The 15,353-nt window shown below is 37.8% G+C and overlaps 1 protein-coding gene across 6 annotated transcripts; it reads left to right on the plus strand.

The window, feature by feature from the left end:
- The first annotated feature begins 1,773 nt into the window (after nt 1-1,773).
- On the plus strand, nt 1,774-14,090 carry LOC129526440 (putative coiled-coil domain-containing protein 196). 6 transcript variants are annotated; one of them, XR_010130470.1, is made up of 11 exons: nt 1,822-2,091; nt 2,196-2,348; nt 3,701-3,797; nt 4,525-4,575; nt 6,281-6,358; nt 6,560-6,643; nt 7,165-7,224; nt 7,592-7,733; nt 12,365-12,405; nt 13,645-13,703; nt 13,890-13,979. XR_010130470.1 is itself a non-coding variant. In XM_063697156.1 (10 exons), the coding sequence occupies exons 1-10, from the start codon at nt 2,042-2,044 to the stop codon at nt 14,007-14,009; spliced, it is 894 nt and encodes a 297-aa protein (XP_063553226.1). In that variant the 5' UTR covers nt 1,815-2,041; the 3' UTR covers nt 14,010-14,090. The 6 variants fall into 6 exon arrangements, 5 of the variants coding, with proteins under 5 accessions (XP_063553230.1, XP_063553226.1, XP_063553227.1 ...); XM_063697156.1 differs by lacking the exon at nt 12,365-12,405 and having other exon boundaries at nt 1,815-2,091; nt 13,890-14,090; XM_063697160.1 differs by lacking the exons at nt 2,196-2,348; nt 12,365-12,405 and having other exon boundaries at nt 1,774-2,091; nt 13,890-14,090.
- Nucleotides 14,091-15,353: the final 1,263 nt, after the last annotated feature.

A 15,353-nucleotide genomic window follows, 5' to 3' on the forward strand; every position in this document is an offset into this window, starting at 1 on the left:
TTTTTTTAACTGTGAGGCGTTTTCTCACCCTCATTCAATCCAAACTTTTCATGGAAATTCCTAGGGCAACCAATGTGAATTATGTATGATTTGATATGGCTGTCCTAATTTAACATCATATTATACCAGGTATCATACAAAACTTACAAGTGACATATATATGTTGTAAAGGTATTTGTAGGCCAGGCATGGTGGCTCACACTTGTAATCCAAGCATTTTGGGAGGCTAAGGCAGGTGGATCATTAGAGGTCAGGAGTTTGAGACCAGCCTGGCTAAGAAGGTGAAACCCCATTTCTATTAAAAATACAAAAATTAGCTGGGTGTGATGGTGCACACCTGTAATCCCAGCTACTCAGGAGGCTGAGGCACGAGAATCGCTTAAACTCGGGAGGTGGAGGTTGCAGTGAGCTGAGACTGTGCCACTGCACTCCAGCCTGGGCAACAGAGCAACACTCTGCCTCAAAAAAAAGAGAAGTATGTGTAGAGACTACCAAAGAAGTTTTGATGTAGAGGATACTTAGGAGAGCTATGTATCCTATTTAACCAGAAGCAGATCTTTGTTTTGTGGGCCCCTAAAACACATAATTTGGAGAGGTCTGTCTTTCCAAAAAAGAATACAAAATTATGAATACAAAATGAGGTTCAGGGCCTTTGGAAGAGGTCTGTGAAAATAAAGGGCTCTAAAGTTTAAGTTTCATTAGCCTCATATAAATCACCCTTTCTGTATCTGACCACTTAACTGAGGCATTAAGCAATCCTAAAACCCAAACCAAATAAACACAAACTCACTAAAATGGGAACACCTAACATGAACCAAGCTCTGTACATAATACATTTCATACTCACAACGAACCTATCAGGTCAATATTACCATTCTCACTTTTACAAAAGCAGAAACTGAGACTCAGAAAATTTAGTAACTTGCTCACAAGCAGCTCACTATGCACAGTGAAGCTGAGATCCAAACCAAAGTCTGACAAACTAAATCTTGTGTTATTTCCATTATAATACTCCCCCTTTAATGTTTCCCACAAGGTAAAGGGGTTAAGTTACTTTGGAGAACACCCCTAGAAAATGGCTGGAAGTGTTCAGTTAATACTTGACATTGACATGACTTAATTCACTTTGAGACCTTCATTAAAAATACTTCTCTAAAACTGCGTTTAAAGGGCATGAAAAAAAAACAAATGTATAACTGGGTTACCTTCCAATAAGTGACATAGATGAAGACAAGAGATCTTAAGGTCCAAAAGAAATGTGATTATAATAAAAAAGAAAATAGAAGCAGAACCAGAAAATCCTGAAGGGAGGCTAGAATTATTATACAATCTTTCAGGGAAGAGTGTGGTTATGGAAGGACATACTGATGATATGGATCTTTCACAAATTAAATTCTCTTCCTACATGTCCAATATTCTTTTACCTGCCATTATGATAATATCAAATTTTAAAGATTGAAAAATAATGACAGTGGCTTATATATTATATTATTCTATTATATCCATACCCTGTATTTGCCAGTTCGATCTCTTTTTAAAAAAAAGTCTCTTAGAAGTATTCCTTCTTCCTCTTGAGGCCCCCAAAAGGTATATGCTGTGTCTTTATCTTTTCTTCATTTGCAGACTCTGTCACTGTGCTCTTTAGATAGTGGCATTTCACAGAGGTTTGTTGCCATGAAATAAGGTGTTGATGAGTCGTTTTTGACAGTCCAACATTTTCTAACACAAAAGTAGATATGATGTGATTCCATCCTGTTCATTCAAAGACTTCAGAATAAAACTTTGTCATTTGGCTAGATCTAAGGCAAGAACTGATCAGATGTAGTTAGTATTTCCAGTCAACTGCCATTGATGTTGAAATTACTTTAAAGACTTGTTGATTATGTGGTATTAGGGCCATTGTGACCTCGCTGTAGCTAAGATCAGTCCACTGCAGCAGGAGTTTCAAGAACAGCAGCACAAAAATAATGACTTAACTGGATAGAAAAAAAGGCACATATTTTCAGGAAGGCCTCTTTATTCTTAGAAGTTACCCTTCAAGATGACAAGTGGTGCAAACTCTTCAGGATGTTACCTGCCCTCAAAAATAAGGTGAGTCTTTGATGGAAAATGCTAAATAGAAAAGAGGGTCTCTCTCTCTCTCTCTCTCTCTCAACTCAGGCTAAAGGCAGGTATTATTGTGCCTCTTCCCACAGAAGTTCTAAAATAGATGACAACTACTTGAAGGAATTGAATGAGGACTTAAAGCTAAGGAAGCAGGAACTGCTAGAGATGCTCAAACCTCTAGAAGATAAAAACAACCTCTTATTTCAAAAGTTAATGTCTAACTTGGAGGAAAAACAAAGGAGGTATGGGCTCTTACTCTGGATTCCTAGAGGTAAAAAGGCTGGAGAACTTGATCTGCAAAGGACTGGCAATAATTACTTAGAATTTTTTTTTTTTTGTTCATTACTAAAGGTTTGGACATTCAGCTGTAGTAGGCAAACAATTTGTAACTACCAAGTCAGGGTGACAACAAATCCTTTATTTTCCTTTAGTAAATTAAATATGACTCAGCCCTCATTTCGTGGGGCTAGTTATAACTCTTCCTCCCCAGGCTGCCCACCCAAGAAATAGTGAAACGCTTTTAATAGCATTAGTTTACCACGGTCACACAGATGCTTTCTTATGCATGATCACTTTAGAATAAATAACTCTGCTCTTTCTATGCCAAGCAGTGGAATGGCAGTATTTTCTAAGCCTAGGAGCCCTCTGAATTAGGGCACAGCCTCTCTAAATATACTAGGCAGCTGAAGTCTTAACTCTTTACCAGAGCACTCACTGTACTTGGGACCCACAAACTCTGTTTCCTTTCTAGTCTCAGAACGTCTCTACTCAGTGAGTCTACCTTTATTCTATACCCTTATCATAAGCATCTCAAAGGACTCATATTTTTGGAGAACAAAATGCAGGCAGGAAGTTGTGGTCAAGCACCAGCTGCTTACAACTCAGCAACAAGCACCAGCTGCTTACAACTCAGCAAAATAGACTTCTCTCAGAGCAAGAAAACACAAAGTCTTAGAATTGTGTTCTTCACTTAGAACTGGGGAGAAAAAAGTACAAGAACACAAATATAAAATAATTTATGCCTTTAAGGAATATCCTCTCTCACAAGGACTTGATTTTGATTTAGATTTTGTTAGAACTTCTTAATGGCTTGCATTCTCTGGAGCTATGAAAGGATATCAGTGACTTCCCCAATAGACTCAAATGTCCTTATATGAAGAAGCAAGGAAGTGGGAGAAAGTGGACAGAGGACAGAGATGGGTTAGGAAATAACTCTGGGATTTATCCTAGAAGATAGCAGGTTCTTCAACCTCTTCTTATAAAGGGGGCAGAATTACCCCTTCTTCTCCCAAAAGTCACACACTGCAACATTCTTCTGAGGGGGAGGAAAGGACTCTCCCTGGCTGTTGGAGACCTAAGTTTTAAGCATTAAAGAGCACAGAATTCATTCTAGAGCACATAGATAGGCAAATGTCAATTAGAAATGGAAACATCTTAGTTACAGAGATCTTCTATGACCAGAAGGGCTTCCATAACTCCTGAGATTTCAGTCCCCATCTAACTTTCATGGTAGAGTACTTTCTGACTAGTTGCAGAACATCAGTATTACCCTTAAGGAGGTATGTATGTTTTATGATGCCTCTCTTTCTTCTAGTCTTCAGATCATGAGACAGATCATGGCAGGGAAGGGGTGTGAGGAATCCTCGGTCATGGAGCTCCTTAAGGAAGCAGAGAAGATGAAACAGAACTTGGTAAGAAGTAGGAGGGACTCCAGGAACAGCCTCCGGAATAGGGCTCAATTCCATTGCAGTGTCAGATGTGGAGAGAAAGACAGAGTACTCATCTCTAGCATCTGATGCTCCAACACTCATATCTCCTTGATCTAGAAAGTCCAGGGTGACCCAAAAGGAGTCAGATGGAATGTTGGGAAGAACACGACTAGCAAGCAAAAATTCTATTTTTTGACTTTTAAAAACTTTTTATCTAGGGAATTAATGAATATAACCATATTAACTCTTCACATTTCAGAAAGAATAGTAAAATATTTGCTATAAAGAATAGAAAATACCTATCAAAGTAAAAGAAAAGTAATAGTTTGCTCTGCAGGATTCTTACAAGATTTTCTTTCAATCAGCAATGTAAAGGATCTTAAAAATTAAAAATTAGTGGTCTAAGCCCCCAAGAAATGGCCACATAAGAGCATCTTAAGTGTTAGGAACTCATTTCTATAGATACTGTCTCACAATTATTATAATTAAAGTTATTACTTAAAACAATAACTTGGTTTTTTTTACCATCATCATCATCAAACATCTCTTATGCTCCTGGATTTGGGATTAGACCCATTCATTGCCTTCCTCTGTGGTTTACTATGTCCCTGGACCCTTTTTCCACTATTACTTAGTAACTTCTTCCAAACCCACTTCAATGGCTGGACAAATACATGCTTCTGTTGTTTGGTTCTTCCCCCTCCAACAGGAAAGGAAAAACAAGATGCTTCGGAAGGAAATGGAGATGCTATGGAACAAGGTGTGCCTCTAAGGATCTATTGAAAGTATTGTCTTACAGATCACAATGCAAAGAACCTCCCTTTCCTCTGGCCCCCATCCTCATTGTTTCATGTCCTTGCTTCCACCGCATGCCTCATTCCAATCCATTCTCTACACAGCAGCCAAGGTGATCTTTTTAAAACAATTAAAGCATGTTACTCTTCTTATGAAAAACCTTTACAGCCACTAATTGTGGCATAATCTGGCTCTTGCCTATTCTCCAGTTTCCTCTCATAGATGTCCTTCCCTTGCTTTCTATGCAACCATGCCACTGGCTTCTTGTGGTTTCTCAAACATGCCAAGCCTTTTCCTATCTCAAGGACTTTGCTCTTGCCTTCCCCACTGCCTGTAATGCTATTTTCTCATGGTTGGCTCATTCTCATCCTTCAGGTCTCAGCTTAAATGTCATCTCCTTAGAGAGGCCATCCTTGTTTGCTCCATCTAAAGTAGGGCATCCTCCTCCCCTTTTCTATTATATAACTCTGCTTATGTGCTCAATAGCACTGTTTATAATATAAAATTATTATTATTGTATTATTATTACTTTTTAAATTGTTTCTTGTTTCCCTGCCTCCTTCTGTATCTTCTCAAGCTCCTTCAATATCTTGATTGCTTTGTCCAAATCTATAGCTCCTAGCACAATGCTTGGAACATAGTAGAGAATCAATACATGTAAGTTGAATGAATAAACAAATGAATACCTAATTCTAATGCCCTTATAATTTTACAGCAATCACCACATTGTTTAAGATAACAATATTAGGGCCTTTTGCTGGGAAACCAGAGCCAGGGAGTAGGGGGAAGGGGACAGGGAATTCCTTTGTCCCTTGTCCGAGACTTTGTCCAAGACTAATCCCTTGGGACCCAAGTGCTTCTTTACAGACTATGCAACTAGAAGAGTAGATTGTGTCTTGTGATATAAACAGTTATATAGTGTGATCTCTGTCTTTTTTTTTCATCTGACTTTTCCACAAATAATCAGAATACCTTCAAGCCCTGCATCTTGTATTGAGATCTGCTCCAGGTTCTCGTGGGCAGTTACAAATTAGTTCTATGAATTGCCAGAAGTTTTAGTTCCTGGGTTCTTGAGTCCTTGTAATAGGAAATGTGCCAGCACAATTCCTCTATCTAAATCCAGCTTCTACAGAGCTCTCAAAAGGGACATCTATACACTTAACCTGTGATCAACTTTCCCTAATCATATTTTAGAAGAACAGCATGCCTAGTGGTCAAGAACACAGGCTTCAGAATCAGAAAGATCTGGTTCAAATTCCAACTCTGTACTTTCCTAGTTGTGTAACCCTAAACAAATAACCTCTCCAAGTCTCAGGTTTCTCATCTATAATATGGAAATAAAAATGGTCCTCAAAGAACTGTGAGGATTAAATGAGAATGTCTGCAATATAGTACAGTAAGGAAAATAAGCAGAGTAATGCAGTAAGTAGCTTAGAGTAGTGACTGGCTAAGGGTCCAGCTAATAGTTTTCACTCCTATAAGGTACACTCAAGGGACTGAATGAAAGGAAGGGCTCATTACATTCTCAACTCCCTTTGGTAGTACACTTTTCATGCCAGGCCCTGAGAAGCTGCTGACTGGCAGGAACCAAAACCTTGACCCATATTGGTTTTCCACTTCCCTCTTTAATTTCCACTACTTTAAAGCTTTGCCAAAATGTCTTTCCACAGACATTCGAGGCAGAAGAACTTAGTGATCAACAAAAAGCACCACAGACAAAAAACAAGGCAGACTTGCAGGATGGAAAGGCAAGTGGACTGCATGTACTTAAAATTTCAAGATTGTCGATGTCACACAGCTGGAAACAGCCTGCTGACAATCAGGGCTAATTTGGGTAGGCAGATAGGTAGGATCTGGGTTTTTAGGGTTTATTAGATTTATGGCCTGCTGAGACATTGCACTTCTTTCCTAGGACCTCTTATTCCTTTAGCTCTCTTCTTTCATCCCAGGCTCCCAAATCCCCCTCATCACCTAGGAAGACTGAGAGTGAACCGGAGAAATCATTTGCAGAGAAAGTGAAGGAGATAAGGAAGGTAGTACGGCCATTCTGAATGGCAGTGGCTTTTAGAGCTAGTAAACTAGAAATCTTTAATGTTGCAGTAATTTGCCTAAGGTATGGTGTGCTCTTGGACCAATGCCAATTTTTATAGATTTGGTTCCCTTGTGTTACTATATTTGAGTTAGAGTGATATCACAAGTTTCTGGGAAATCATATTACGAAAAAGTGAGAGAAGCTATACCAACAATGATAACTCTGCAACAGCTAAATGATGTCAGAACTTCCGTTCATTTGTCTTTGAAAATGTATTCAGTGGTATTATGCTGGTATCTCATCTTCCCATAACCAACTCACCAACATAAAATAACTCTATTCATTAGCTTTTAGAGGATGGCTTGTACAGTTGAGGCCAATTAAGAGAATTGTGCAGTTAAAGTCAATTTAATAGTAAATCTGTGACACTATAATTTTGCTATAAGGCTTTTGCAGCATATTGAGAAAACTGATTGCTGATCTCAATTTACTTTGTCACCCAGAGGCTCTTTCTTCCACCAGGAAAAGCAACAGAGGAAAATGGAATGGGTCAAGTATCAGGAACAAAACAACATCCTTCAGGTACTAAGGTCTTCCAAGGCTGGATATAGGATGCAATTTCATTCATATAATACAAAGGCTTTTAGCTGCATATTGTGAAGCCCAGTCCCCACATCCTAGATTACCGATTGCCCTGCTAAAACAAATGTATCATAGAAAGATAGCTGAAGGGACCTATCTCTGAACTTGGAATACATGCTATTTCTTCCTATATTCTTGATTTTGTTCTATTCTAAATGGGGAAAAATCACAAATACTTTCTACCCAACTTTTAAAGACTGAGCATGATGGAATTACTTTTTAACTTCCGGGTAAAGAGGATTCAGGTAACAATGGATTTAGAGAAGCCAATCCTATATGTGTAGTTTCGGAAAATATTCTCTTTCAGAATGATTTTCATGGCAAAGTGATTGAGCTGAGAATTGAAGCCTTGAAGAACTACCAGAAGGCCAATGATCTGAAATTATCACTGTATTTGCTTCAGAATTTTGAGCCAATGCAAGCATTTTTAAATCTTCCTGGGTCCCAAGGTAGGTAGAATATCCCAGGTACACAGTTTGAGGTTTTGTTTTGTTTATTTTATATTGGAGACCTTTACTTGTAAAGTGAGCAACACAATGCCTGGCACACAGTAAGTTAAATGTTAGTAGTAGAGTAATTAATTTTTTCATTATCTTTTTTTTTTTTTGAGATAGAGTCTGGCTCTGTTGCCCAGGCTGGAGTGCAGTGGTGCGATCTCAGCTCACTGCTACCTCCGCCTCCCGGGTCCTAGTTCAAGCAATTCTCCTGTCTCAGCCTTCCGAGTAGCTGGGATTACAGGCACGCACCACCATGCCCATCTAATTTTTGTATTTTTAGTAGAGACGGGGTTTCACCATGTTGGCCAGGCTGGTCTTGAACTCCTGACCTCGTGATCCACCTGCCTTGGCCTCCCAAAGTGCTGGGATTACAGGTGTGAGCCACCGCGCCCGGCCTATCATCATTTTTATGACTCAGAAGCTTCTGTACTAAGGCAAAGATTCTCTCTGGGAGAACTGTTTTCCTTTGTAAAGATAAAGTAATATATTACATACTTAGCATATGTAGCTGATATATAGCTAGCACTCAATAAAATATGTTTCCTTTCCACCTCATCCCCTTTTCTAGGAATTAGAATTGTTTAATCTTATTAATCTTGCTGGAATAGACTCTGCTACTTCAAAGCAGAAGGCCAAGGAGACAGACATCTGACAATGGTTGTGAATTTTATCAATCCAGTTGTCACTCTGAGAGTTTCAGCGATTTCCCCACAGAATTTATGGCAATATTAGAGAAAATAATATAGTTCATTTAAAAAATAGAATATAGAGATGGCTCTGAGGACAGGGAAAAAGTTCTTAAATTTTCAAGTATCTATGAATATCAACTCCATTTTTCAAAAAGGACACGAGATGGGAAATCATGGCCAAGGGATGACAATGTTCTATCAGTATCAGTATGTATGTTTCTAATTTCTTAGTCTTATTCTGTAAAGCACTTAAACAGCTTACAAAAATCACAGTCAACACATAGGGTTAAATAAATATATGAGTAAATCAAAGAAAAGGGAAAATAAGTTGAAGCCGGGCAAATACACAAGAATGCATAATGAGAGTACTGTACAGCTGGCAGAGGTAGGCTACAAATTTGGTTCTGAATTTTCCAGTAAAAAGAAACATGGATTTATGAAACTCACGAAGTAACAACAAACCAATTGCTCAGGAGAAACATAGTTTTTCCTGGTGTTGAAATCTGAGAGAAATTTCTCCTTCAGGTCCATATAATGGGGGCAGGACATTGTTTGTGTGATGATAGTCGCCAATGTCTTCAACAATATTTCAAAATAAATTCAGAATCTAAATTTCCTAGGTTGTTTCTCCTCTGCTCTTTGGCATAATCTGATAAAAAGATATTAATCTGAAATTTATTTTAAGTGACAAATCACCTCAAGATGATTTGATTCAGGTACATAAGACTCTCTGGTCTGGCTGGATCCATAGGTAAATTTTAGAAAACTAGTAAGACTGAACTGATTATCCTTCAGGCAGTATTCTATGCATATTTTTCTTTCAATTTATGTTCTAATAAGAATTGGACAGCACAAAATTGGAAAGAATCCTGGAATGCAACCAGAAGCAGTATTAAATCATTAAGATACAAATTTAAAAGATAGAAGAGAAGAGGGTTATGAGGAAGACAGACAAGTCCCTGTTTTACTTCATTCAAAATTAGCTGAAGGTCATCTCAAGGGATCTATATGGTAAAGAGCCAAAAGCTTTTTAGCTCCAGAATCAAATTAAGTCTAAATTAGTAAACAAGGGTTCCATTCAACTTGATTGTCTCAGGAGATATTTTTTCTCCTTGCATGTAAAACATTGAATCAACTTTGAATTGGAACAGCCACAGATCCACATCTTCTTTTCTCTCCTTTCCTTTTATGTTCCTGGAGAATTAAATGATAGGGTACTATACGGCTTAGTTACCACAAATTAATGTAGCCACAGGCAATGGATCAATGTGTTAAATTGATTCTGCATCCATTTAGCACTAATTATGGGCCAGTTTCATTTTCTAACACACGTATTCAAACTCTATAGGTTCGTTTGAGCCCAAGTGGATTTGAAATCTAATGGAGTCCTATATTTTGGTTATGTGGCCTATTTTATCACCTCTAGTATTTGATTATTTAAAAGAAAACAAATATTCTCTTCATAAAGGATTTTAAAACTAATTATGTAAAGAGGTTATTACCAACCTATTTGGTAATAATTTCTTAATGGTAGGTGTTGTAGTATTTTCCAACTTTGTGTATCACCTGGACTATTATTTATTCAATATTTGTTGTTTACATTGACTTCTTTAGTTTCCTAAATGCATTCCTTGAAAATAAAATTTATATTACTATTTTAAATGAAGAATCAATATAGTTTTCCACAATAGAAGGTAAACTTAATAATAAATACACAAAAAACAAGACTTTAATGTTCTAGAAAAATACATAAGCCTGAGATCTATTTTATCTCCATTAGGAAGTGAGATTAGAAAGACATACAGAATTTTGGCCAGGCATGGTGGCTCACGCCTGTAATCCCAGCACTTTGGGAAGCTGAGGCAGGTGGATCACGTGGTCAGGAGATTGAGACCATCCTGGTTAACATGGTGAAACCCCATCTCTACAACAAAATACAGAAAATTAGCCAGGTGTGGTGGCACACACCTATAGTCCCAGATACTCAGGAGGCTGAGGCAGGAGAATCGCTTGAACCTGGGAGGCAGAGGTTACAGTGAGCTGTGATGACGCCACTGCACTCCAGCCTAGGTGACAGAGTGAGACTTCGTATCAAAAAAAAAAAAAAAAAAAGACACAGAGAACTTTAAAGAAAGCCAGCACCAAACTGCAACTTTCTCCTTTATGCCATCAAGTTTGAAATAATTGAAAAGGCAATAATTTTCTCACTGTGATTTATAGTATTTAATGCCTTGTCCCAACACCGAAATTTATCCCAATTGCCACCTAAAATCATCTCATCATCAAATTTTGGCAAATTGTAATTTAAGGAAAAAAGCACTGAATTTAAGACTCAGATACATGAGTTGCAGGCCTTCCTCTGAGGCTCACCAGTTATATGACTTGGAGAAGTCATTTAATTCCAGTTTTTAAAAATACAAACAACATTAACATGGAGCATGCTGAGAACTTAATACCTTGTGCAACCCTCAGTGACTCTATGAAAGGTATTATAGAACAAGAAACAAGCTCAGAGAAGCCAGGCTTCTGGCTCCATATTCAATCCTTATTCCCTAGACTATTCTACAAAATGGATGTGTAAAAGCATGTGACTTTTCATGCCTGTTCTAGATCTAAACGCTATAATTTGAATCCAAATTTATTATCTGTTTAACGTATAATCTTCTCAGTGAAGAAGCATACTCCTAAGGTTAATTTGTTCAGCAAGAAATTGTTAACTCTGCATTTAGCCCAGTAGGTGGCACCAACCACATCCAGGCTTCAAGTCCACAGAGTGGTAATTCAGGAACCATGAAATGCTGTGGGAGAGATCGGTCTTCTATTACTCTCAGGACAAAAGGTGCCACATTCATGTATCAAATGAAAAAAGAAAAAAATTTCTTGATGTTTTATCACATGCTCTTTTGGCACCAAGGTGTATTACTGGCAGCCTTGATTAGACCATGTTAAACTCAGTGTTCTGTTGCATAATTTTTACCTAGTATTTTACTCCCTGTACTACAGTTCTCTCCATTTCAAAAAACAGTCACTGCCCACTTCCTCCACAATCCTTGTAGAATAGTGTTCCCTTCTACCACAGATAAATCAGGCGATTGGGGCACTAAAATAAAAAATGAGCACTAAACAAAAAATAAAAGATGGTGCTTATTTGAAGTTTGTATACTTAACAGTGTTACAGGAAAGCGTTTCTTTTTCTCTAGTTTCAAAAGAATTGAATTGCACAAACCTGTCTTAGAGAAAGGGTGGAATATAATTTTGGACACACCTCTCAGTAAATCAGGGTACAGGCTCTTCTGTTCTAAGCATTTCCAAGTAGATGAAGAGTTTACCTCAGTACTCTTAGCCAAGAATTCCTCCTCCCACTGTCTGATGTGCTGGTTGGCTGAGTTGCAGTTGTATGATCTGTGTAGCTGGCAAAATACAATCCTGTGTTAATATTACTGATTTTGTTACACTTCAACAAATCCCTACTTGTGAATTCCCTTGATGCCCAGGATGTGGCATTACCGTCATCCATGTTATCTCTTTGGCATGCTGCCTCACTTAGTCTGTTTACACCTATGGTGAAGTCTTTACTTTTGATCTTTCTGGAGACAGGTGACATTTGAAAGGATTTACTTTTCCACCAGTGTAAAATTATAATTTGATTCAGGGTGTATTGTAGGCCCTCTCTAACTTCTATAGAGTCCAGAAGGCAAGTTTGTGGACTTTGGCAGTCACCTATCTTAGAGAGCACAGGTGCTAAGCAATCTCTAAATTCAACTGAATTTCCCATCATATCTGCTGGTGTTTAAAGAAGAGGTTTATCTTCAGCAATAATATAACTTGTGTTAAGACATTTGATTCTGATAGCTTTGCTTTTCTCTCCTCCCCTCAATCCCCACCAACTCTTAGCATTTCCTTGAGCTCTTCTGAGAAAAACCTGAACGTTGGATGTGAGTATTATGCTACACTTATAAATTCAGATGAAAGCCCAGCGAAATGGGAAATGAATACTCTTTGAGACCTTATTTACTCTCTAACTCCTTCTGTTCTGAAAGCAAGTCATTCTTCCTGGCTTTAACCTTTACTTCACTTTAGTATTATTCTTCCTGATGGCTGAACTACACTTCAGCAGGTGCTGCTGAAGGGAAAATAGTAGTGTTAAGCTAAAATGCTGAAAGGCAGGGGCAGAAAACCACAGCTAGCTCAAATCCAGGTCCTTGATAAGCAGTACTGTTGCTTTCAAGTACAGGCTTTTTAAAGCTTTGAGGCAACCTGAACCTTTTGAATGTCAAAGTTAGGTTTATGGTATTAATAGGTTATAAAGTTAATTTCTAAAGTAAGTCATTCTTTTACTTCTTTAATACTTCACAGAAATTCAGGGGGAGAATAAAATTCTTTTCTTCCTAAATATAAATTTTGAAGCTTGACAAAATAAACTGTACCCTTATTAATATTATTTTAGTGGGTGACAACAGATTCCATAATTTGTGGGCATCACACACTCAGGAGTGCAGCAGTATGTCTAGGAAAATGTTATCATATTTAGCAAATAAAAAAGGATACCCTATTAAATTTGAATTTCACCAAATAATTTTTAGTATAAGTGTGTCCCAAATATTTCATGAGATATATGAAAAATTATTTGGTGTTTATATTAAAATTCAAATTTAACTGGGAGTCCCATATTTTAGTCTGGCAACTCTAATTTAGAACAGACTCACTATCAGTCGTATTTAGCACCCTATAATTCTCCCTTTTTCTCCTTTTCATTGCCTCCCTTCTCACCCTACGCCTACCATTCTATCTGCTTCCTCTTTCTCTTCCCCATCTTCACCTTTATCTTTTGTTTATTCTCCACTATCTATAATTGACCATTTTTGTGAAATATATCTATCTGGTTTATCTGAGGGTATGTATATATACACATAACTTATTATTCCACTTCTTTATTTACTTGCATATAATTCTTAAATGATTTTTCCCCCTGTGGGACATGAGCTATAAACAGAAAAATAGTCTGCCACTCCAACTTCTGAAATATTGTTTGACAAAGTTATTTTCTAAAAAAAAAAAAATCAGAAAATTCACATCAGTGCTAATACCCACAGTGACACAAAACAAAACAAAACTAGTGTTGTTTTTTTTTTTCCCTCAAAAGAAGCTCTTATTTTCCTAATGTTTCCCCTTAGGTACTATGGGCATTACAACTATGGACAGAGTGACTACTGGCAGAAATGAACACCATGTGGTGAGAACTACTTTCTTTAAACAAACAAAAAATCGTTTTAAGGGCTTGAATAGATAGTGGGTATAGATTTTTGGAATGCATTGCTTAACATATATTCTAATTTAATATTTTAGGGGATTTGCAGAGTGGGTGCTAGGGTACTCAATATTTTAGCTGTCTTTTTTCCTCTGTTTTTCCCTGTCTTAGAGAATTCTGGGAGCAAAGATCTACACAGAACAACAAGGAACTAAAGGAAGTCAGCTTGATGATACAGGAGGGAGGCTCTTTTTTCTGAGGTCATTGCCAGATGAAGCACTGAAGAATTAGCAGGCTTTCGCTCCATTTGCTTTGGACAGATTTAAAGACTAGGCACAGCCATTTGTGTTAATTAAAATCTCTCACACCTTTGTTTTAGTGCTGTTTTCCCTCTCTCCCCCCACCAATCTGGGTGGAAATGTTGGATGTTTGGCCTTAAACATGTATGGAATGTAGTCATTTAGGGATTGTAAACAACCTCTGATTATTTTGATAGCTTTTGGATTTGAAATGACCACATTTCAACCACATTATACAATATGTTTTTACTAAGTCCATAAAAAGGAGCTCCTCTCCACTTCTGAAGTATGTAATTGTGGACAGATCCAACCGTGGGAAATGAGAAAAAGTAGGTATAAAATAAGTAAAATTATATGCCACAGACTTCTTTTACTCTCTCACCAAAAACATCAAAATGACCTGTTGATTCTGCCTCCTTGTTATCTATTCCTTGAATATCATCCACTTTCCTAGTACCACTGTGGTTTTGTTTGTTTTTGTTTTTGTTTTTTTCCCCAGGCCCTCCTTCCTGCCTGGATTACCATAGCCTCTTAATTGGTTTCCCCTGCTTCCAGTCCCTCTAATTCATCTTCCACAGTACCACTGAAGCTATCTTTTATAAAAGATAAATGAGATCATGTCATTCCCCTACTGGTTTCTTGCTGAAGTCCAAGGTCCTTCACAGACCATAAATGATCTGCCTCCTGCCTACCTTCTCTGTCTCATCTTTCACTATGTCCCCCTTTTCTCATACATCCCACATTGAGCTCCACATTACTATTAATATTTACAGTTCTCCCCATGTATCATTAGTTCTATTAGGTCCATGCACAAAGTGGAAAGATACTTCTCTCCTTTAGCTATGACCATTGCCTGTTTGTCTTAAGGACTGAATGTGCTGCCCTTCTATCCCACTGATTCTCAATCCTAGCTGTGTATTGGAATCCCCTTAAGAGCTCTGAAAAATAGCATTCTACTGGGCCCCGCCCCAGATAATTTAAATTATGGTAACTGAGCGATAGGGCAAAAGCATCCGTATTTTTTAAAAGCTTCTCAAGAAATTCTAATGTGCAATCAGGTTTGAGACTTGTTGCTAGGCTCTCTTACTTCTGTCACAGCACTAATTGAACTCTATCGCAATTATTGGTTTATCCAGCTACCTTCCTCACCACGTGGTGAGCTCTTTGAGGGCCAGGATTCTATCTTGCTATCTTTTCATTTTGACTGCTTAACACAGTGCCTAGCATTTTAAAGAGGCTCAGTAAATGATATGTAGAAGGCCACAGAAAGTTAATTTCCAAGTCCCAGGTCTCTCGATGTCTTGCCTTGTGTAAATTACCACTGGATTATATCATA

Source organism: Gorilla gorilla, chromosome 14 (assembly GCF_029281585.2).
Source record: "Gorilla gorilla gorilla isolate KB3781 chromosome 14, NHGRI_mGorGor1-v2.1_pri, whole genome shotgun sequence".
Lineage (NCBI taxonomy): Eukaryota > Metazoa > Chordata > Mammalia > Primates > Hominidae > Gorilla > Gorilla gorilla.

Bases quoted from the DNA above. Each gene is read 5' to 3' on its own strand.
- LOC129526440 (XM_063697156.1), top strand. From the start codon at position 2,042: ATGACAAGTGGTGCAAACTCTTCAGGATGTTACCTGCCCTCAAAAATA. The intron at 3,798-4,524 runs GTAAGAAGTAGG...CCCCTCCAACAG, and splicing joins AGAAGATGAAACAGAACTTG to GAAAGGAAAAACAAGATGCT. The intron at 7,734-13,644 runs GTAGGTAGAATA...GTTTCCCCTTAG, and splicing joins AAATCTTCCTGGGTCCCAAG to GTACTATGGGCATTACAACT.